This window comes from Oncorhynchus masou, chromosome 13, assembly GCF_036934945.1.
Source record: "Oncorhynchus masou masou isolate Uvic2021 chromosome 13, UVic_Omas_1.1, whole genome shotgun sequence".
NCBI lineage: Eukaryota > Metazoa > Chordata > Actinopteri > Salmoniformes > Salmonidae > Oncorhynchus > Oncorhynchus masou.
This window is the reverse complement of record NC_088224.1, coordinates 32,486,810-32,509,567: the sequence shown is the minus strand read 5'-3', so window position 1 is coordinate 32,509,567 and position 22,758 is coordinate 32,486,810. Positions and strand designations below refer to the sequence as shown.

The following is a 22,758-nucleotide window of genomic DNA, read 5'->3' as shown; positions in this document are numbered from 1 at the left end:
GTGGTCCACCTCACTTGAGCCCTCTGTCAAAACAACAGGTGGTGTAGTAATGAAGACTTATTTCCACAATATATCATGGTCCTGACACAAACCGTTATTATGGTAAGTGTGTTGGCATTATGCCTATCCTATTTGGAATTAATGCCTGGGTAAACCTAACAAAGGTTTGTAACAGTTGTCATAAGCGGTCATGACTGTTTATGACATCTGTATGTCGTTATTATGGCGGTGTTAGGTGGACCTTGTGATAAAAAAGGTCCAAATGAACAGTTGCTCTTACCTGAAGCAACCACTGCATTCTGGTTATCGAATCTAGCTCTGCTATAAACTGGCACATTGTACAGACAATCACTGAATTAGCTGTGGCTACCAAAGCTCATATCAGACTATGACGATCCCCGTAGTACGTCAATCCAATTCGGTGGTAAAACGCAGCTGTCTTTTGGAGGGCCTTAGCTCATGTATCCCACTGTCTCACACTCTATATCTATCTAATGTAGGCTGACACCGCTTCCCCAAATACCTCCCCCTAAACCCCTCACGGTGACTTGATGCCTCTACCCAAACAGGTGAAATCTATCAAACCCCCCAACACACTTAACTGTCTCACCTTCTTCACCATCTCTCTTTTCCCTTTACCCTTTTTAACTTCCTCTCTCTATGCCATTTTTTTAAATGAATTCCACCACCCGTCTGTGTCCATCTCTCTTACTCTCTTTTCCACTACCTCTCTTTTTCTCTCTCACTCTATGGCTCCATCCAGAAACAGCCCTTAGTCCATACCCACCTGTCCAATTGTCTCATTTCCATGAGGAGTTGTTTACGGACAGGTTCTATCTCACTCTCTTAGCCATCTCTTCGTTTCTCTTTCTCCCTCCCCCTTCCTTCCTTCCATCCACAGTCTAAACCTGGACACTGTCGACCACGTGACTTGTATTCTTCTCTAACCCTCTTACTCTTGTCCACTACCTCTCTCTTTCTCTCTAGCTATATACAGTATATCTCACTCCCTTCTCCATCTCTTTTCGTTTCTCTCTATCCCTCCCTCCCTAATACTGGGGTCAATGTCAGCCAAGTAACATGTATAAATATCCCCATTGGGGGACATAGTTGGCATAGTGGGCGCCTCTCTATGGCCCGCCTGAACCCCATTCATCATTGGAATTTACCAACATTGGGGATGCCATGGCACTGTAAACCCCGACAAGCTCTGGTGTTCTGGGAGAGAAGCAGGGGGAGTGAGGTTACCGGGAAGCTGTACTGTGGCTCCTTCTTCAAGCTATCTCCCTCTCTTTCCCTTTCTCCATGTCTCTCTCTCTTTATTTTTCTCTTGCGCTTAAATAATTGCCTGATTATGGTATTCTTAACGTTGTAGGTAGGTCACAGTAGAACCAAACAGGCTTAAATTGTTCTTACATTTAACAACTGTGGTAACTATTAGACGAGTACATAAAACCTTGGATCTGACCTCCAGAACTAAGGCCTAGATTCAATCAGACCAAGCTCTCACTGGCGATAGCCGACACTCGCAAAGCTTATGTTCTGGCAGGGTGTCAGAGGTGTAACTTCATTGGAGCTGTCAAATCGATGAGCAGCTGCTCTTGATCATTGTCATGAAGCCACACCCATTTCACTCACGTTAGAAGTTCAGAACGAGAAAGTGTAGGCTATATTGAAGTAACAAGGTTCAAATTGAAAATCATGAAACACAATATTTCTATCAGCCTAATCGAGGTGTAGGTTACATCTCACATTCCAGTGTTCGAACTTGAAAACAAGGCTGCATGTGATTTATTTTAACGCGAGTCCGTGCAGCCAATGGCAATGTCTGCTTTAGGTATAATGCTGGGAGCTGCTTGTGGATTTGACAGCTCGCAGTTCCGGCACCGTCAAAACATCAGCTATGCGGATATCGGCTAAAGCGGATCTGATTGAATCGGATCTTAAGTTCTGTTGACTTTTGTACCTTTTTCTAACCCCTTTAACCTAACATTAACTAACCTTAACTAACCTAACGTAAAATTGCTAGGCGTCTTTCTTTCAGTCACTCTGTATCTTCGTCTGTCAAGTTGATGTTTAAGAGAATTGGAGTTTGCAGTAGTGGTGTCAGGCACATGAGCAGGTGTTGCTGTCGTAAAAGAGTTATGAAGTAGTATAAGTTTATGACCTCTTAATATTTACTATGTCATGATTCTTTGGCGTAAGCTGTTGAGATGATGTGCTTTCTCCTTGTTAGCATGTTTAGCATTTCATGTCCAAATGATCGCAAAGTGTCTCAAATGAATTGTCTACGTCAAAGTTACCTTTTAAGATGATTTGGACATGAAATGCAAAACATGCTTATATCGGGGACATTGACCTGTATTGGTATTTGGACAAAAATGCACAAAAGTTAGTGTTTGGAGACAGCGGCTAGTAAAAACTAAAGGATAGATTGTTGTTTTACCTTGTCGATAGACTCCTTATAGGGTCAGGAACCCAATATGTAATTTTGTAGTTTGGATGAATAATAAGGAAAATTACTGCTGTTGTTTAGTTGCCCAGGTAGTCATTTCAAACCCTGAAGCTAATATGTTCAACATTTAAGTGGTGCCCAGAGCTATGGTATGGGGGATTCCTGATTTATTATGGTAGTGCCCACTCCCCACACTATCCTGCACTCCTAGACCCCTCTGTAATTTGAACCCTGTGTGTGTGTGCAGGGCAGAAATAGAACTGTCTCTTTTGTTTTATGACAGCATCTGCCTAATCCTCTATGCCCCGCTCATTGTCCTTCTCTCTCTCTACCACCACCTTTGTTTTTATTACTAAAAGCCCCCACAGCAGGAAACATACAATATATGTCAATTATGTCAAAGAATATGACAGCTGCCACAGGAAGACAGAAGGAAATGGATGAGAACAGGCTTTCTATCTGCCGGTAGAAGTTGTCCGTATGCACAGATCTAGAATCAGCATGCGTTCCCCAAACATGACCTTAACCATTAGGGGGAACAACGCAACATCAAGGTAAGCTCATCCTACTTTGCTTTATTATAGAGAGGAAGGCTCAGTAGATACATTTAAAGAACTGACCTTTAAAGGATTGAGTTGGGTGGAGCCAGTAGGCTAGAATGGGAGGGGCATATTTGTGGGTGTGGTCATCTACTCTTTGGGATATATATGTTCTCTTTCTATCCCAGAGTTTGGTCTCTCTTCTGCTCTTTCTCCCTCCCTCCTTCTCTCTCTGTCTCTCCTATTCCACTGACTTGACAGGACTGTCCCGCACCCTTCATCCTTCTTTTCCCTCCTTTTCTCGGTCACAAAGCCCAAAAGACATTCATAAAAATGGAGGCAGTCAAGAAGAAGATGCTTATGTTGAAGCTGGATAAGGAGAACGCTCTGGACGCAGCAGAACAGGCCGATACCGACAAGAAGGCAGCCGAGGAGAGGAGCAAGCAGGTGGGCCAATCACATCACAGAGAGTTGGGGGATCCTCTATCATGGATGGGGACATGGGCACCTTGGGCAGTCAAATAGGCAACTATAGGTTACTACTACCCCAGGGAGCAAAACTGGTTGCAATGATGTCATTCTATCATTTTTCTATGTCATGGTCAGGTTGTATACCTATTGTACGCACTTTAAGGACTTTTCAGATGTATTTTTTTGTGACCAGAAAAAGATGTGTGGGTGTGTCACACATGGCATCCTAGTCCCTATATATTGAACTTATTTTGACCAGAGCACTGACTGAATTATCTGTACAACTGGAAATCCAATTAACCACCAAAAAATGTCGTCATGATGGGGGGGTGGATGGCTCGAAAGGTGAAACAGCTTATTGGTTTCCATAATGTTGCTGTGTGGTTGGAAATGGTCTGCTTAGATACAACTCCGTTACAACTCCTAGGCCGGTCATCGTTAAACGATAGAGTTAGAAAGTAATTGGTCAAATAGATGTGACATTTTTTACCTATATTGTAATATACTGTGAAGGAATCATCTCACCTGCTTTTCTAGATGTGTTTGTAACAGATTTAATTATATTTTCTTAATTAAAAAAATATATATTTTATTTTGAAGGGTTTTGTTTTACATTCATTTTTATTCTTCTTGAAAATAAGGTAACAAGTTCATGGCATTACTATAAATAGTAGAGGTTAGAATATGGTTAAGAATAGGACAGAGTTGACAAGACTTAACAACTGAGTCCAAAGTGACCTCTGTCCCCCAAAAAATGACAACTGGAAAATTCTAAACCATGCCAAGACAACTTGAGAGAAACGTTAGACCGTATTTTTCTCATTAGCGAGGCCAGACAAGCTGTCAGTCAAGGCTGGATGGTTTAGCTAGTGATGTCTCCACATAGAAATTGCGAAGGGCAAGACACTAGGATGGAATACGATGGTGGATCCTTTCACTGAGTGATTGTTAGGGGATGTTACCATCCAGAGCAAGTATTTATATCTAGATGTCATTGAAGTGGAACCATGGCAGGCATGTCCACCAGGCTTTAGGTTACTTGCGACAAGAGGACAGGTGAGGTGGCTGCAGACATGGGTTCAAATAGTATTTGTTTTCTTTCAAATACTTTTCTAACTTTCCTGGCACATTGGAGCCAATGGAATAGTCCCAAAAGTGTCAAACCGGTCGATTTGCCACTCCACGAAGGCTCAAGCGCTAAAATTATTTGTAAGAAGACAAATACTATTTGAACCCAGGCCTGGGTGACAGTCAAGATGCCTTGATGAATGGACAAGGCTATGAGGCTATCAGTTAAATGAATACTATTTTCACACTATTAAGCCAAGCTTTACTGTGCTGGCCTGGTTATGTATCCACCGTAGTTGCTGGAACAGTGCTGGAAAGGTCAAGGTGAAAAGAAAATAGGTCCACACCATAGTGTGAAAAGAGTGTACAAATCTCACCCACCCTTTCCTCATATCTCTTTCCTCTTCTTGCCCTCCCTCCCTCTCTACTTCCTTCTCTCACTCTTCCTCTCTCTCTCAGCATGAGGATGAGTTGCTGCAGATGCAGAAGAAGCTGAAGGGGACTGAGGATGAGTTGGACAAATACTCTGAGGCCTTGAAGGATGCCCAGGAGAAGTTGGAGGTTGCGGACAAGAAAGCCGCAGATGTAAGTGTGTTGTATTCATCCACAGTCTTACAGGTCTAGTATCAGATTACCCAACCCCATTTCCTAACCTTAAGTATTAAGAGGACGATAAAATACAGTAGCTGACCCTTGATCAGTGGTTAGGTGCAACATCTACCAACTTGTGTTAGCTCCAAGAACTAATGCCTTGGCTATTTGTTACGTTACATGGTCTTGAGTAGCAGGGATGATCCTTGTTTGACACCAGGCCGGTCACATTGGTGCCATGGCCTGGATGCTGGGGTTGCTTTGGAAATGATACGAAGATTGAAGAGGTAGTGGAATTGGTCCAATGATCATCAGCAGCAGAGGGTGTAAAATAGGTCTAGCTAGATGCCTTAGAATGTCCCAAAGTTATAATAGGTTAGAGATAAGAGCTTTGAACCCGGAGCGAAGCAGGTTCTGTGCAGGAGACCCATTAAGGATTTACCAAGCTTGAAGGTACCAGAAGCCTCATACCTGCTCATATTACATAGTGTATGACAAAGCAAACACACTTGTGCTATGAAAAGAACAATCTGCTCTTACAGGGTTAGACAAGTTTAGACCACAGGAGGTTAAACCTGGTGCCTGGTGTCTCCCCTAGCTCCCATTCCTTTCATTCGCTCCAATCACCCATCCAATGCTACTGCTATTTCATCTGCATATTCTGACTATGGTATCATCCAATCGAGCTATGACTATCCCACCAATGACTATCCCACCAATGAATATCCCACCTATGACTATCCCACATGCTACAATTTTAGGGACAATAAACATCGATATTCTTACTAGAGTAGCATTCGTCAAGTCTGGTCTTGGGGACCCACAGGGTGTGCAGGCTTTTGTTCCAGCCCAGCACTAACACACCTGATTTAACTAATCAATAAGACCTTGAGTTGAATCAGGGGTGTTGGTGCTGGGCTAAAACAAAAGCTTGCAGACCCTGTGGGTCCAAAGGAACAGGAATGACGTACACTGGAAATAGTTGCTGTTATGGTACTAGCGATAGAAACACAAGACACTAACCAACTCCAAAGACTTTTAGAGCAACAGATAATATAACCATTCAGACTTTCTGAACAACACATGACATTTGGATTCATGAGCCATTGTGCCTTTACCCATAAATTGCCAAAAAAGGCCTGCTTTAGTTTGGCCAAGGAGTATGTGAAAACCACAGAGCCATGCCCTGTTTCTGGGATGATAATTTAGTGACAGTTTGACTGACACTTTTGGTCCACTTCGAGCAGTAACCCGCTGGAGTTAAGGGTTAACTCTAGTGCTAGAAAGCTAAGATATAATTCAAAGGTTTGGTTTTCATGCACATTTTGGATTGAGCGCACAGGCTTTGTTATCTGAACGCTCCCCAAAGAATGGAATATAATATAATAGACCCTTATTGTCCATTTGCACAGATGTTATTTTTGCAGTGACAGTACCCAACCTACACAGCAGGCTGGAAGCAGCACAGGGTCAGAACAGAGCAGAACCCCAGGACTAGTTTGGGGTTTAAGGGCTTTGCTCAAGGGCACAGTAACTGTCGATGGCATGTGAGTTATTGATGCCTGCAATTCTCCCGTTGCCAGCTCACTTTTTCAAGTCAGCACTGGGATTCGAACCAGCAAACCTCCTGTTACCGACCCGCCTCTCTAACCTTGAGGCTACCGCGGCCAAGACTATACTTTGGTTGCCACTCTCTATTCTTGGGTTGGCAATCTCATCCTAGTCCCCTCCCTCTTTGTATTTCTTTACTCTTCTTGTGGTTTAGGTATCTTTTTCTCCAACAATGTAGGTCTCAGTAATTCTCTATTTCTCTCTCTCTCTCTGTATTTCCCCTAGTTGACTGTAATGAAGTACGTTTCTCCAGACTTTAGATATAGAACAAACAGCAGCTGTCATCACAATCGTTTGTCTCAATAGAGAGAATGCATGGAATGACCATGTTGAAATACCAGAGGGGCTTAGGTTTGTGTGCGTGTGTGTGTGTTTTACAGTAAATAGGTATTGTGTGGTGCCTTGGAGTGATGATTACCCAATGATTTGTATGGTTTATAACAAGCCAAGGTCATTACTGGTGTTATGTGCTCTTGTGTGGTCTGTCTGCCGTACACTGTCTGTACAGTTATGTGGTAAAATCATGTGTGTGTTTTTCATCTTTGCAAACTTCAAGTCCGTATTGTGTGTGTGTGTGTGTGTGTGTGTGTGTGTGTGTGTGTGTGTGTGTGTGCGTGCGTGCGTGCGTGCGTGCGTGCGTGCATTTTCTTGTGAGTATACCTTTGAAGACACCTTTCTTTGAATACACCTCTCTGTCTTGTCCTTGTGCATATGTGTGAATTCAAGGTATATTCGTATGAAAGGGGACCAGAGACCTATGTAAAATAATCTCTTCTCATGAGCCATCCTATATGAGGAGTGTATAGGGGATACAAAGGCCATGACCACAAGGTTATTTCCATTGAGGGGGCGGGGTGGGGTTTAGTGGTCTGAAAGGGGGACAGAATGGGACATAACAGAAATACCAGAGGAGGGGGATGCCAATGGGACAGATTTACTAAACAAACAAAAAAAACATTCAACTTTATATACTGGATACACCCCGCTCCGTTTGTATTTGGACAATGAAGCTCCATTTTTTCATTTGGCTCTATACTCCAGCATTTTGATTTGAATTCAAATGTTTCCAATGAGGCGACAGTACAGAATGTCACCTTTTATTTTAGATAATTTTCATACATTTGCTGTTTAGAAATGAAAGCACTTTATATATCTAGTCCCCCCATTTGAATAAGTGTTTCGACAAATTTCACTCATAGTGTATTAAAGTAGTCAAAAGTGTAGTATTTGGACCCATTTTCCTAGCACGCAATGACTACATCAAGCTTGTGACTCTAAAAACTTGTTGGATGTATTTGCAGTTTGGTTTGGTTGTGTTTCGGATTACAGTATGTTTTGCCCAAAAAGTAACTGAATGGTAAATTTGATTGTAAACAAGAATTGAAGATGTTTCTGAACACTTCTACATTAATGTGGATGCTACCTTGATTACAGTTAATCATGAGTAATGATGATTATGCCCCCAAATTCATGAATAAAGATCATACCCTCAAAAAATGCTAACCTCCCCTTCTTGGTAATGGTGAGAGGTTAGCATTTTTTGTTGTAGCGTCTGAACGGCATCTCGCTTATCATTATTCATGATTAAATCATGATTTTTTTCTTAATCATGGAAATATCAGGATTAATTTAGGTGTTCAGAAACATCTTACGACTCAATTAGAAAGAAAATGACTCCATTCACCATTCAGTTACTATTGGGCAAAACATAACCCAAAACAAACTGCAAATGGATACAACACGTTTGTAGAGTCACAAAACTTGATGTAGTCATTGTGTGCAAGAAACATGGGACCAAAATCTATACTTTTGACCGCTTTGATACATACATAAGTGAATTTATCCAAATACCTATGACTTCACAAGGGTGGGACCAGACACATAAAGTGCTTCATTTTTAAACGGTAAAACAGATATGTATCAAATTACCCTCAAATAAAACATTCTGTACTGTCACTTCATAAAACATTTGATCTCAAATCTGAAATTCTGGAGAATAGAGTTAAATTCAACATTTTAGCTTCACTGTCCAAATACATACGGAGGGGAGTGTACTTTTGCCTGGTTACCCAAACTCCTTGCTCCGGCCAAACGCTAAGCCACGCCCACTAACGTCAGTTTCTTCTCCGGAATGAGTTTGGATCTGAGTACCTCCCCAACCCTACACCGGATGCGAACACTTTGGGGCCATCTCATTGGTCCGGAAACCGATGGCTTGGGCCAGAGTAAGAACATCAGTTGGAAAGTGGCGGTTTGAAAATTTGTCATTGGCTTTGATAATCTGGTTGGTTATAGAAGATCCAATCGCTGAAAAGTTTGTTTTGTACAACACTCCTTGTGCCCTATTACCAGAAATTACTTCAATGATGTCATCCTCAGACTAAAGTACTGTATGTGGCAAATGACAAAGAAGAGGAAGAATTTAGTGTGAGTGGTCAGGTTAAGTGTACTTTACCCTTTCATCCAATTACTTATCTTCTTAATTAATATGGATTTACCTTTAAGGTCTACCTTATACATTTCTTAATAACATGTATTTCTATATTATATGGGCCCCCACTTTCTGTCTCCTCTACCTGGGTATGTCCTAAATATCTCCCCCAGAATAGAATAATTGTTCCATAGAGACAACTAGATTAGTGTGGAGCAATAGTGCCAAAGAGATTAGTGAAGGGCATTTGTCCCTAAAGTGTAACCAGATCTCTCCAAATGTTGCTCTGCTCGCTCTTTCTCTGTGTGTGTGTGGTCCTTTTGAGTGTGCAATGTGTGTATTTGTGTGTGTGTCAGGGGAGGCTGCTGTGGGTAAGACAGCTGATAATAATGACTGGAATGGAGACGATGGAATGGTATCGAACACATCAAAGATGGGGTTTCCATGAGGTTGATACCACTCCATTGACTCCATTCCAGCCATTATTATGAGCCATCCTCCCCTCAGCAGACTCTATTGTGTGTGTGTGTGTGTGTGTGTGTGTGTGTGTGTGTGTGTGTGTGTGTGTGTGTGTGTGTGTGTGTGTGTGTCCTTTCCAGTGGCATTAAGTCTCAGAGGAGTCAGAGTTCTAAGTCGTTGGGATAAACCTTTCCTTGACCTACGTGGCCCGTCTGCCTCTCTCCACATGCTTGTGATTAGTGTCATAATAAGACACGCTAAAGGACAGTTTTATGACTGCCTGAGTATGCCTAGCTCCATACGCACTAAATCACAGGCACACAGTTTTCAGCAAGAGGGTAAAGAGCAACACAATCTTCACACATTAAGGTGCTCTCAAAGCACCGCTCCTTCAGCAGCGCTACTTAACCAGCGGCTAATGGCTAAAACAAATGTGCATTCAACTCCTGCTGAAGGCATAGGGTGTTTCTCAAAATGCATACTACCGTGCTCCAAGCAAGTGCGAGTGCAATCCACTGTCTCATCAGCACAGCCAGGCAATTTATACACTTGATCTCCACTATAAAAAGCATATAGATATTCAGCTCACATTTCTTTTAGACTCTTGTTTTTCAACAGCGGATTTTATATAAACTTTGCTGTCTGTCTCTCTGACATTTGAAACATTGTTTCAATATTCAAATTCTCCGGCTGTCCTATAGTAATGAATGTGTCAGGATGAGACAGACAGATAGGCATCTTTTCTCAGCCAGTCGAAATCATGAATTAGCATAATTTTTATGGATATATACAAAGAACTATCAATAGACAACAGGTCAAACAAAACTAAGTGCAGCTAGTTTGAAGTCTTTCCAGCTTCAGTTTGAAGTGATCGTGTTAGATTTGTTTTTGGCTAGCTCCTCTGAACAACAGTGTCCTGACGAGAGAGCACATTTTATATGCCAGGTGATCAGGCAATACGGCAATGGAACAGTTTGAACGAACGACCTGGGTTGCGTCCAAAAGACTGAACGACTGGGTCGCGTCTCTGGCAACCGAACCGATAGAACGAATGACCAGCCGGCTTGGGTTGCAAACCTAGATTTGTGTCGGGACTATATCTTGTGGAAGGATGAAATAGTATGAATAATTTCATCAAAATAACGTTCTCAATTAAAATATGTCAATCATTATTTGAATATGTTGGTAACCCGTTGTATAAAAGTGATAATGCCCTCGAAGCCGGTGTTTGGAGGATATAATGGCACGGTTTGCCGGCTCTCGACAAACAACACCCGTGCCAATATATCCTCCAAACACGTGCTTCTCTGGCATTATCACTTAATTATGCATTCTCCACACTCTCGTCCACACAATAACCTACTCAAGAAAATGCTTTTGGAGCATGACAGTGTGGGGCACGTTAGTATGCATATTGAGAAACACCCATTGTTTAGCACCTAGCTCCTACAAAAAGCTAACATTTTAGCATGTAGGCTACCACTACACCCTATTTTAGTATTATAACTCCTGCTAACAGTTTACAGATTTTTCCATAACTTGTGCTAACTAATAATCCCTTGCCAACTGACCATTTTAGTATAGAAGTAGCAAAAATGTGGCTTTGGAAGAGCCCAGCGATTTGCGACAGTATTGCAGTCAAACTGTGTTTGGCACACATTTTTGCCCTTTTTCGGCCAAAGCACATCATTCTTCACATCATATACATTCTATATCTTAATTTCAGTCATTAGATAAAATCCTGAAATAGCCAAGATGTAGCCAAATTTGTATAATTTTTCAATAGACCTATAGTTAATAACAAACGTGTACGTCTAACGTCTAATTTTACCTATTTATACAATTATATATTGAGAATCTGGGCATAGCAATGCAGAATCAATGGACAGCGACAGAAACTCAACGTCTATCGTTGGCTCACAGTGCCAAACGTTGTCTGGAGCGACACTTGGCGGTAACAACTGGAAGTGGACAATCAAGCCATTTACTGAAACCATTCAAGTTTCGAACAACACACGTTCGGTTAGGCACCAAACGGAAGAAATCAAGGAGGGGACTACCTGGATTTGACCAATAAGAAACGCTTATTTTCGTTTTCTGTTGCAATATGTTTTCAGGTGTGACCTAATAAACACAATCCTGGTATTGACCGTGGATTGAGAGAGGAAGAGAGGGCCAGGAAATGATGACTACAGCAGGATTTTTCAGTACTCGGCATCTCAAGGCTTGTTTGAAACATAGCCGCCTTCACAGATTCACTGAAACGAAAGTTCAATTTAATTCGAAATACTTCACGATGAAAGATTATGTCGGGCATAATTTAAATATCTAGGCCTGCTGCACAAACTTGGCTCGGTGTGGCAAAAAATGTAACCAATATTTTCATAGAAAAATATTGTATTTTAACGCATCGTTAAACCAACATATTACAGGACACAACGAATGTTATTGTTTTGTATCACACTGAATTCACATAAATGGTTCACAAGTCGTGACTTGATTTGTGTGTGTGTTCTGGTGCATGTCTCGGCATCCTCCAGTTGTTGTGAAACATGAAGGAATTAAGAAACCGTCATATTCTGTGTCTGGAGGGCTTTGAAACAGGCTTCAGGTACGATGTGGTGACAAGCAAAAAATGTACACATACCAAGCACATACAGTAGTCACACACGATGAACAAGTAGGTATACAATACCAAATAGCCTGCATATAGAAGGCACACACACGTACAACGTTTACACAAATGTTTACGACATCGTGATGTAGTGATTACATTCTCATGCAGCTGAAAATTGCATTCCACTTAAATTAGACTCTAGACAGGGTATAGATACAGTGTGACATATCAGCTCGCAGACAGAATGGTGGCTATGTCAAACGTTCACACCATACACGAATAGACACAAATCAATAACCAAATCAATTTAGATAACATACTGGGGGGGAAATCATACACACGCACACTACCTGCAGCCTAGGTTGGATTATGTTAATAAAAGCTGAAGTTTCCCAAATATACCCCCATATATGGACTTTCTCAAACGCTACCCCGGGAGTGGCTTGGAATGCGAGTGATTTTATAAATTGTACGTCACTTTACCTGATCAGGACACAAAAAACAAGGAGTGCCTTCCTGTCGAAGAGACATCGTGCTCAATGCGCTGACAGGGGATCATTTTTGCTTTTCGTCTTGGGACCAACTAGTTCTAGGGGCAGACTCTGGATCAGCATTCCAGTCAATTGTCTACACTCGACTGGGTGTGGCGCAAGCCGGAAGTGGGTTGAAAAGGAAAGAGAAGGGGAACCGAGCCGGCATAGTGATTTGGAGACAGGGGAGGGAGAGACTGGACCGCACAGCACATCTCTTGTCAAGGCAATTTTTTATTCGTTTGTTTGAATGAGTTTAAATTAGAACCGCGCGCAATTGAAAGAAATCCCCCCCCATTTTCGAAAGCGGAAGCCAATGAATTAGGTTTGCTACTTGCCACGTCTGTAGAAAAAACATCTTAGCTGATTTGTAGCAGCAGGATAACTATCTAAACCATCTAACACAGGGTTAGGCTAATTTGAAAACATTTTACTAAAGTAGGTTAGAACTGTGTCCAATTTTAGTGCGTTATTGAGTCACTGCTGTTAGGAGGAATAACGTATTTTCACGCCACTAATCTACTACAAACAACGTTTTCCCGTCTTGGTGGGGCGTTGCTGCTTTTTTCATTTCAGGACAACTCCAGCTGAAGTCGAAGTTCTCAAACGTTTTAGAGAAGGAAAAATCTAACTAGGCTTAGCCTACGCTCGCAAACAAGACAATGTCTGGAAACAACAGCATCGACGCGGTTAAGCGAAAGATTAAAGTTTTACAGCAACAGGCAGATGAAGCCGAAGAAAGAGCAGAAATTCTTCAGAGACAGGTCGAGGTGGACAAAACATCAAGGGAACAGGTAAGGATATTCAGGAATCAACATTCGTTTAGGCATTTCGACAAGATATGCACGTCCATAGGTCTACATTGTTTCGATGTACGAAGTGCGTTGATGGTGCACTTTAAAAAGACACAATGTAGCCTACCGCTGGGTCGTGATTCATGCATTTACACGTCCGCCCTACAAGTGACTATTGACATGGAATTTGCCAATTCGATATTGGTACGACCGGAAGTTACTTTTCGTAGCAGGTTAGGACGGACAGTTGAAACCAACATTCTTCTGTTACTATACCCAGCCAGGGATGGGGATTGGGGGGACTAAATGCTAAACAAAGACGTATAAAACAATAAACAATTACTTTTATTTCCGAATTTATTTAAATAAATCCACGTATTTTGCCTTTTAAAAACCAAAATATGTTTGCAAGTGGTCTCCGTGAAGGTTACAAAAACGTGACTGATACAAGTCTGAGGTAGAGATTTTTACATTTTCTCCTATTTATGCGTTGGCCACGAGTATAATAAACAACGTTATTTGGTTGAGTTTACGGAATATGAACATTTAAGTGAGATTTTCACCGGACAGGTACTTTAACAGAAAGACACGGATGGGATTTGATTTAATGCCCATGGTGAACCGGGCTAGTGTTTATTGCATTCGTTTTGGAATCGGTTTGCCTTCTGGATGTGAGCAAAGTCCCCGCTTTTGCCGATGGCAAAGTTTGTTCAAAACGAAAGTGATGTAATTATTAAGCACTTGTAGGAATGAGTTGGATTCTGTGTTTTCCACATGCAAAAGTAATTGCCTTTCATAACGCTTTACCTGCCTTCCCAGTGAAAACTAGTTAGAAAATTCAAATATGTATTTTGTGGAAAATAGATGCACCATGCTGCCTATTTGACATCAACGCTACTATTTGATTTGAGATGGGCCGCTCCTGCCACGCGTTGGCCCGATGACGTGATGGGCCCGGTTCAACGAATGGCCTGTTAACTACACCGTCCTACAATGTTCCACAGTTCATGCTTGATAGAGAAGTTGTGTTGAGCTCACGGGGAAAAAACTAACTAAATGCAATTAAAATAATTGACCTTATGTTGGTCAATTAGTTATTAAAAAAAACAAAAATAAACCAGCATTTCAGCACTAATTAAACTCTGCTTGCAATGAAAGTTCTTCTGGACCATTGAGAAGGAAATTGTGACCCCATGCATTTCACCACCTCACATTACACAGAAAGCATGGTAGGTGTACAGCTAAAGAGTAGAGGCCTTTAGCTTGATATGGCTAGTCTTTAATGTGTCAATGTCTCTCCCCTCTTTCTCATCTGGCCATCTCTTTTCTTCTGTCATCTGTCTGTATACCTGGGTACACTGGCAAATTGTTATAGCCAGTCTAGTGACCTCTATTCAATGAAGGTTAACCATGAAATCTAACAAGAAATTGGTAGGATAACATTTATGCAGATTGTCTTTCCCCCACAATATATTTTCATTGGAGAATACAAGGTAACAGATATTGTATGGTAGAAATGTTGTGCTACACTGAACATGACCTGTGTACTGGATGGCTGTGTTGAGAAAATCAAAGTGAAAGAATGGCCATCTGACGAACATTGTCTAGCCTCGTATCGGTGGACGAGGTGTGATATGATGCAATGTTAAGTGCTTTGAGCACTAGAAAAAGCACTATATAAATCCTATATGACAGCATATACAAACAATTATGTACTGTATGTTCTAAGCAGGGTAGGGGTAAATTCCATTTCAATTTGGGCAGTATACTGACATTTGGCCCAACCCCCCCCCCGATACAGGCTGAGGCTGAGGTTGCTTCCCTGAACCGGCGTATCCAGCTGGTTGAGGAGGAGTTGGACAGGGCCCAGGAGCGACTGGCCACTGCTCTGCAGAAACTGGAGGAGGCAGAGAAGGCTGCGGACGAAAGTGAGAGGTCAGTGGGACACATTAACAAAAAGGGAAAAGAGGCCCACACAAATGCTCCAAACACCACCGTTTTAAAGGGATACTTCTCCAGAGTCAGGTTAACTCGTGGATACCATTTTATGTCTATGTCCAGTATGAAGATGGTTAGTGCTAGTGCAATGACTGGAAGTCTGTGTGTCTGCTAGCATGCTACAACATGTATTTAGTCTTGCCCACATTATGTACAACCAGGGCTTTCTCTAAGGCAACAAAGTCCGATTTGTATCTGTAACATAGCCTGGTCAACTGTTGGGAATGGCTTACGTAAGTGTCATCTGCATTCATTTACATACACTTGTGCATGTGTGAAATAGGACAAGTATAAGCACCCACTAAATTATTTATTAGTATAATAAAAGGCCCTATGCTGCAATGGAAGTGTAACTTTTCGACATTGGCTCCGTGAAGTAAGACAACATATTGAGAAAAGGGGTCTTGGCCTTGGTCGTTATGGTCTTAACCTTGTCAGTTTATCATCGTTGTTGGTCAGGAAGTGTAAGCACATAGCAACGATGGCACAGACAAAAGGGGAAACCCAGACGCATCAAAGGGGTGTAAATCTGTTTAAAACTTGCCTTCAAATATGGTGATAAGAAGTCCAGTGGCGGGAAGTGGGGGAATATGGCGCCACGTGAAACTTCGCCAACAATTGTTTTGTTGATGAAATATTGTTTTCTGTACCTCAAACTAAAATATGTTACGAACAGATTAAACAAAGTAAAAAATATATATATTTTTTTAAGTTTAGGAGTGCAAGGGTGAACTGAGTTATTGCACACATGCACTTCAGACTATTCCCCAACAGAAATATGTGAATACTTGCTTAAATTCGGCAATAGGATTTCACTAACTCTTCCCACCTTGCTTGTTCTGCCCATTGTACTTCATTTGCTCCTATTGTAAATGACGCCGATGATTAGTCTTAGGTTAGTTACCAGTATCTTTGACGATTGTCTCTCGATCTCTCCACATGAGTCATTATTGGCCAGCCAATAATGTTAATTGATTGGATGCGTTTTCTTTGACGCACTGTTGAGTTTCTCCCTCTGTTGTCCCTCCCAGACTGTGAAATGTAGTGTCACATGCTGCTGACAGTGTGAATATTAAGTGTGTTTAGTTTGACAAATATCCAAAGTCTAATATCCAGTATTGGCCTATTACCACAAAATGGTAGCCTCTCAAGTTAGGATAGGCCAAACAAATCTCTACACGAAACAATAAGTGTAATGTGTGCCTGTGTTGGTTCCAGGGGGATGAAGGTGATTGAGAACCGAGCCCTGAAGGATGAGGAAAAGATGGAGCTACAGGAGATCCAGCTGAAAGAGGCCAAGCACATTGCTGAGGAGGCCGATCGCAAATACGAGGAGGTAAGAATATCACACACGGGAGAGTTCTCAGAATGAACAGAACTGTCTGCTGTGCCTGAACTAGCCTTGGATAGTTGCGCAACGTTTCTGGGAGAAGGTAATGTTAGGTAATACAATGCGTGTGTTAAAATTGGTACGATCATGTACACACACGCCATGCTGCTTCAGTACTACCTCATAAGCACACACACACACACGGACACAATGTAACGTCCTCATCGAGACACAAAGTGGATGAGGTTATCACATACCTTTCCTCTCACGCAAGGCTGTAAGCTCACTAGTACAGTTTTGGCCGACATGTACATAATTTATATCCAAAATGGGCGTCTCTCCCCACACATACATCACCTGTACACCATCTGCGCCAATCTTGCGAGCAATTGTTTCCGTCTGCAACTGGCACTAAATAAACCTGTGCGTGTGTCTACAGGTGGCTCGTAAGCTGCTGATCATCGAGGGGGATCACGAGCGCACAGAGGAGAGGGCAGAGCTTGCTGAGGCGTGAGTTGCCACATGATTGAACTGCACAATAGTAACACACACACATATACGCAGAACTACGCTGGTGGTACGTTAACACCTGTTCAACACTGTCAAAGATTATTCTGTCAAATGATTTGGATATAATGACGTTTTCCCTCTAAGGAATGTACGCACCTACTACACAGAATACTATATAACATTTAACATTTACTGCATTGTAGCGCTGTTGTCCTAAACATGTTGTCACACACCTACTACTCATGCAGAATGCAGACATGCATTGTGAATTTTCACGTAGATTATTTTTGAACTATATTCCCTGTCTACATCATTATACCAGGCCAGACTCTAATGCATTGTTAGAGGTTCAAGCGGCAAAGCTGGACCACACAATGTCATGCAGTGCCATGCCTATTGGCCACATTGTGGCGCTATAACAAGTTATGGAAGATTAACTTTTTTAAAGGTCACGCCCCTCACCCTGTTTGCGCTAGTGTGGGTAGCATCTCCAACATACTGACCAATAAACATTCAAGTGGGCTTGACCTGGCACATAAATGCATATATTGTAATGCAGATGTGATTATTTGTATTGTAACAACTTGACACATGTTCATAACACTGTCAATACTCAACATATGCAAGCATGTTCAAATCGGTCACACTTATAACTCTTGATCTGATGAAATTTGGCACATGCTCAGGGATTTGAGTCTAGCTAACCTGCAGAGGATGGTTCTCTTTGGCCGCATGGTGGCACTGGGACATGAAAAAAACATTCATGCAAGCTTATTGGCTTATAGCGGCCATGTTTATGCGAGAGTCTTGGAAAACGTAGCCTTTTGAAGATGTGCGTCCATAGATGCTATATACCAAATTTGGTGCCAGTGATTCTGGAGAAGACATTTTGAAGTAGTCAACATTATTACAAATTGTCCAAGATGCATCAAAAGCATAGTGCATGATCTGTGCATGATCTGTTTTATGTTTTATGTTGAGTTCTGATGTGTTAAGGAGTACAGATGTTGCAAATCGTATTGCGATCTGTCCTATTTGTCCTGATGTTGGTGCTGTGGGGCCATAGCTTGAACCCTGCCATGGCTGCTTGAAGACATATTAAAATAAAAAATACTGCTTAGTTTGCACTTTTGGGACTATTACATTGGTTTCATTTTCAGACCAACGAAATCAAGCACAGCTCAAGTTTGAAAGCGTTTGATCCGGTTCTGCATTATACCTTTCCCACTCCCGGTATCATCCCAAACCGGTCCCCATCCTCACTGTTCCCACAGCCATGAGAATAAACAAGTGTGTTTGCATAACAATGGTTCTGTATCCTAATGAGAAATTGACCTCCCTCTGTCTCTGTGCATGTTTCTGGGGTTCCGACCTAAATTCCACGCATGACCCCCTCCATGTTCCGCATGTTTATGCGTGATTCCGCCCCATCCCTGCACTAACAGCAAAGCCAGGGCCCTGGAGGAGGAGCTGAGGGGTTTCGACCAATCTCTGAAGTCCCTGCAGGCCTCTGAAGACCAGGTAGAGAGTGCGTTTGTGTGTGTCTGGCGTGAATATGTATGGTGCGCATGCCTATACTTCAGTGTGTGTATGCTAAAAAGGAGGGTGTAGGGTGTCCACCCACTCTGGGCTGAGTGGGTGGAAACACGCTTTGGTGGTCACTTCACTGCCTTATGTTTTAAAATACATTTTCCGAGACACATGATTATTCATGTTCTGAATTATTCAGTGGGGTCTATCTCCAATAAGTCAGATTTCTAAACCTAATACATCTGATAATAAGTGCAGGTTTCTCATAACTTGAGTATTCTACATTTTGTGGTTGTCTTCAGAGTTGTTTTTGCAGGTCACAATAAGCAAAACTATGACACAGGCTGAATTAAATGCACTATTCTTTGAAAATATAAAGCTTGGTATTCACTCAGTGCTCCTTTAACATTTCAGAGGTATGCTTGTTTTTTGTGGAATCTTCTAAAAAGAACAGGAATTTATGAAAAGCGAAAACTAAAATATAAAATACTACATGTCATGTCTCACTCTATCCATCTTACCTATCCATTTTTTTGTCCTGTGGACTTGAGAAGGATGACAAGCTCAATGGCAAAGGTAGCCAGTAGGCTAATTCTTGCACAGAATGCAAGACGCAATACTATTGTCCTTTGTTCTTGTTTTCCCCCCTCTGGCCTCCGTTTATTTAGTCACCGTAATTCTGGCCATCCTACTAGGGTAAAAACTTGAATAATTTATCAACTTAATTTATCAACTCAATTTATCAATCGTTGCACGACTGTACCTAACCTTAAACATCAATGCCTTTCTTAAAATCATTACACAAGTAAATATTTTGAAACCTGCATATTTAGCTAAAATAAATAATAATAAATGTTGTTTTCTAAATGATAGTTTCCGGATTCGACCATATTAATGACCGAAGGCTCATATTTCTGTCTTATAATTAAGTCTATGATTTGATAGAGCAGTCTGACAGAGCGATGGTAGGCAGCAGCGGGCTCGTAAGCATTCATTCAAACAGCACTTTCGTGCATTTGCCAGGTCTTCGCAGTGCTTCAAGCATTGCGCTGTTTATGACTTCAAGCCTATCAACTCCCGAGATTAGGCTGGTGTAACGATGTGAAATGGCTAGCTAGTTAGCGGGGTGCGTGCTAATAGCTTTTCAAACGTCACTCGATCTGAGACTTGGAGTAGTTGTTCCCCCCCTTGCGATGGGTAACGATGCTTCGAGTGTGGCTGCTGTCGACGTGTTCCTGGTTTGAGCCCAGGTAGGGGTGAGGAGAGGGATGGAAGCTATACTGTTACACTGGCAATACTGAAGTGCCTATAAGAACATCCAATAGTCAAAGGTATATGAAATACAAATGGTATAGAGAGAAATAGTCCTATAAATACTATATTAACGACAACCTAAAACCTCTTACCTTGGAATATTGACGTCTTATGATAAAAGGAACTACCAGCTTTCATATGTTCTCATATTCTGAGCAAGGAACTTAAACATTAGCTTTTTTACATGGCACATATTGCACTTTTACTTTCTTCTCCAAGACTTTGTTTTTGCATTATTTAAACCAATTGAAAACATTTCATTATTTGAGGCTTAATTTATTTTTATTGATGTATTATATTAAGTTAAAATAAGTGTTCATTCAGTATTATTGTAATTGTCATTATTATAAATAAATAAAAATCGTCCGATTTAATTGGTATCAACTTTATTTGGTCCTCCAATAATCAGTATCGGCGTTAAAATCATAATCGGTCGACCTCTACTGTGTATGTGTGTTGAGACTGTGTGTTGTGTGTTCATGCTCAACTGACTAGATGTGCTTTAGTGTAACCTACCATTGGTAGAACATCAGGCTTGAGATTTATGGATAGTATTGGAACTATTTATCTCAATAAGTGGACAGGGAAAGTGTTTCCTGTGTGAGGAGAAAGAAGTAATTGGACTCGTGGCCTCCGGACAAATGGGTGGTCCCCTTTGGATGACTCTAGGACTCGCCAACTTCAGCCTTCTCTTTCCTTACCTTGTCAGTCTCTACCTTGCCTCCCTTTCCCTTCCCTTCTCTTTTCTCAACCTGTTTGCATGAAATCCAGTGTGTTAAGTGACATCCTACTGCTCTGAAGTCTATGGGAGAGTTCAGGTTCATGTTTAGTAGGATTGAAATGGGAGATGCCATCTCGACTCATCCAGTAACACACTTTAGTTTTCTGTTGCAAAACGTTTTGCTAAGGTGTGCCCTACTGAACACAACTCCGAATTTGACATGAGAACTTGAGCATGCACTACTCACATTTTTTTTTAATGCCCTCATAAGGACATCTCCAGCCTAAAGCATGCCATTCTAATGACCGTGAACATTACTCGTATAGCTCATCTTTCGTTAGGGATGTTGCTTAAACTGATTTCCTGTTGTGACATGTGGGCTCACTTTAATATGGAGATATGGTAGTGTCAAGGGTCTATGACCGCCGCGGTCTGTGGTTAGCCTCATGCCTTTTCTCTGCTGTTTCTGTCATTAAGGCTCTCATTCTTCGTGTTCCCTAACTACTGTATCTGTGCCACACCGCCAACTCTATTTCTGTCATCTCTCGCCATCAATTATCTTAAACCATATTGACAATGTTTTCACACTGCTGCTCTTTCTTTCCCTCCTTTTTACACTGCTCTGCCCTCGTCACCCTCTGTGCCATCTCTCCTTGTTCTCTTGAAACAAACTCAATGGCGACCTCCCCTCAAATCCAGTAAATGTGCTGAACTGGAGGAGGAGCTGAAAAACGTCACCAATAACCTTAAGTCCCTGGAGGCCCAGGCGGAGAAGGTAGTGTGTGTGTTGGCATTTTACCTGGTTGTGTGAACCTCAAATTAAACCAGCATGTTACCTGTGTGTGGGCATTTTTTGTGACTATATATCTGAGCAAGCGCATTTAGTAAGTAATGTGTTGACAAATGTCTTTGCACATGTTGCAGTTGATAGATAATACTGTATCTGTGTGAGCAGCATTTGAGAGCAGCTGCTGTATTCACCCTACACCAAAGGTTCTGTATTGACTCTGCCTTGAACAACATTGGCAGTGTGTACTACCTATCCATATACCCCAGGCATTTACCCTTGGGTTAATTGGTCTGTGTAGTTAATTGCCCTTTGGCATTTACCGCCATTCTGGGCTTGAATACCCCCTACTCCTTCAAGACATCCACTCTTGTCATCAGTGCCCTTTACTGCCTATGTTTATAATTTTTAGAAAGGTCACACTTGCATGGAGTTAATTTAATCTCCATATTTATGATTGGACCAAGGGCCTGCATGGACAAGCACCCCAATCCTAAGTTTAGGCTTTGGTCTAATATAACATATAGATAAATTGTAATGTTACTCTTATGTCAGAGGCAATGGGGCCATAATGAATTTTTCCTTTGCACCCCCTTTGTAATCGTTATCTTCCAATGACCCAGCAGTGGAATGCAAATGCACACTTCTTCCAGGTCTGTGTTCATTAGGCACCAACCAGAAGAAAATACTGAAACAGGAGACTACTGGGACTTGTTTTTGGTTGCAAAACCTTTGAAGAAGGTTTTCCATTGTGTGACTTAATGAACACAACCCAGGTTTATGATTGTTCCCTCTACATTCTTGCATATTCAAGTCCAGGTGTGCTCAGAGCAGATGCACCGTAAACATCCCTACAAGTAAAGCTGTTTCAGTGGAATGAAGGTTAAATAAGTGGTATTCTACTTCCATCTTTTATGGACTGTAGTGTTCTGGTATTCCTCCGTTATGTTTTACCAGTGGCCTGTCCTATGGGGAAAAATATTCAGAACTTTGGCAAAATAA

The 22,758-nt window shown here is 41.7% G+C and overlaps 1 protein-coding gene across 10 annotated transcripts in view; it reads left to right on the top strand.

The window, feature by feature from the left end:
• Positions 1-3,197: 3,197 nt before the first annotated feature.
• LOC135552099 (tropomyosin alpha-3 chain-like) overlaps positions 3,198-22,758 on the top strand; it is a 34,601-nt gene continuing 15,040 nt past the window's right edge. For 2 of the 10 annotated variants that reach the window (XM_064983497.1, XM_064983498.1), the window contains exons 1-6: positions 3,198-3,441; positions 4,993-5,118; positions 15,368-15,501; positions 16,783-16,900; positions 17,334-17,404; positions 21,669-21,744. In XM_064983497.1, coding sequence (XP_064839569.1) covers positions 3,328-3,441; positions 4,993-5,118; positions 15,368-15,501; positions 16,783-16,900; positions 17,334-17,404; positions 21,669-21,744 — 639 coding nt within the window. In that variant the 5' untranslated portion in view covers positions 3,198-3,327. Of the gene's footprint in view, positions 3,442-4,992; positions 5,119-12,816; positions 13,567-15,367; positions 15,502-16,782; positions 16,901-17,333; positions 17,405-18,849; positions 18,926-21,668; positions 21,745-22,758 lie in introns of those variants that run through there. The other 8 variants (XM_064983495.1, XM_064983496.1, XM_064983501.1 and 5 more) reach the window with 7 other exon arrangements.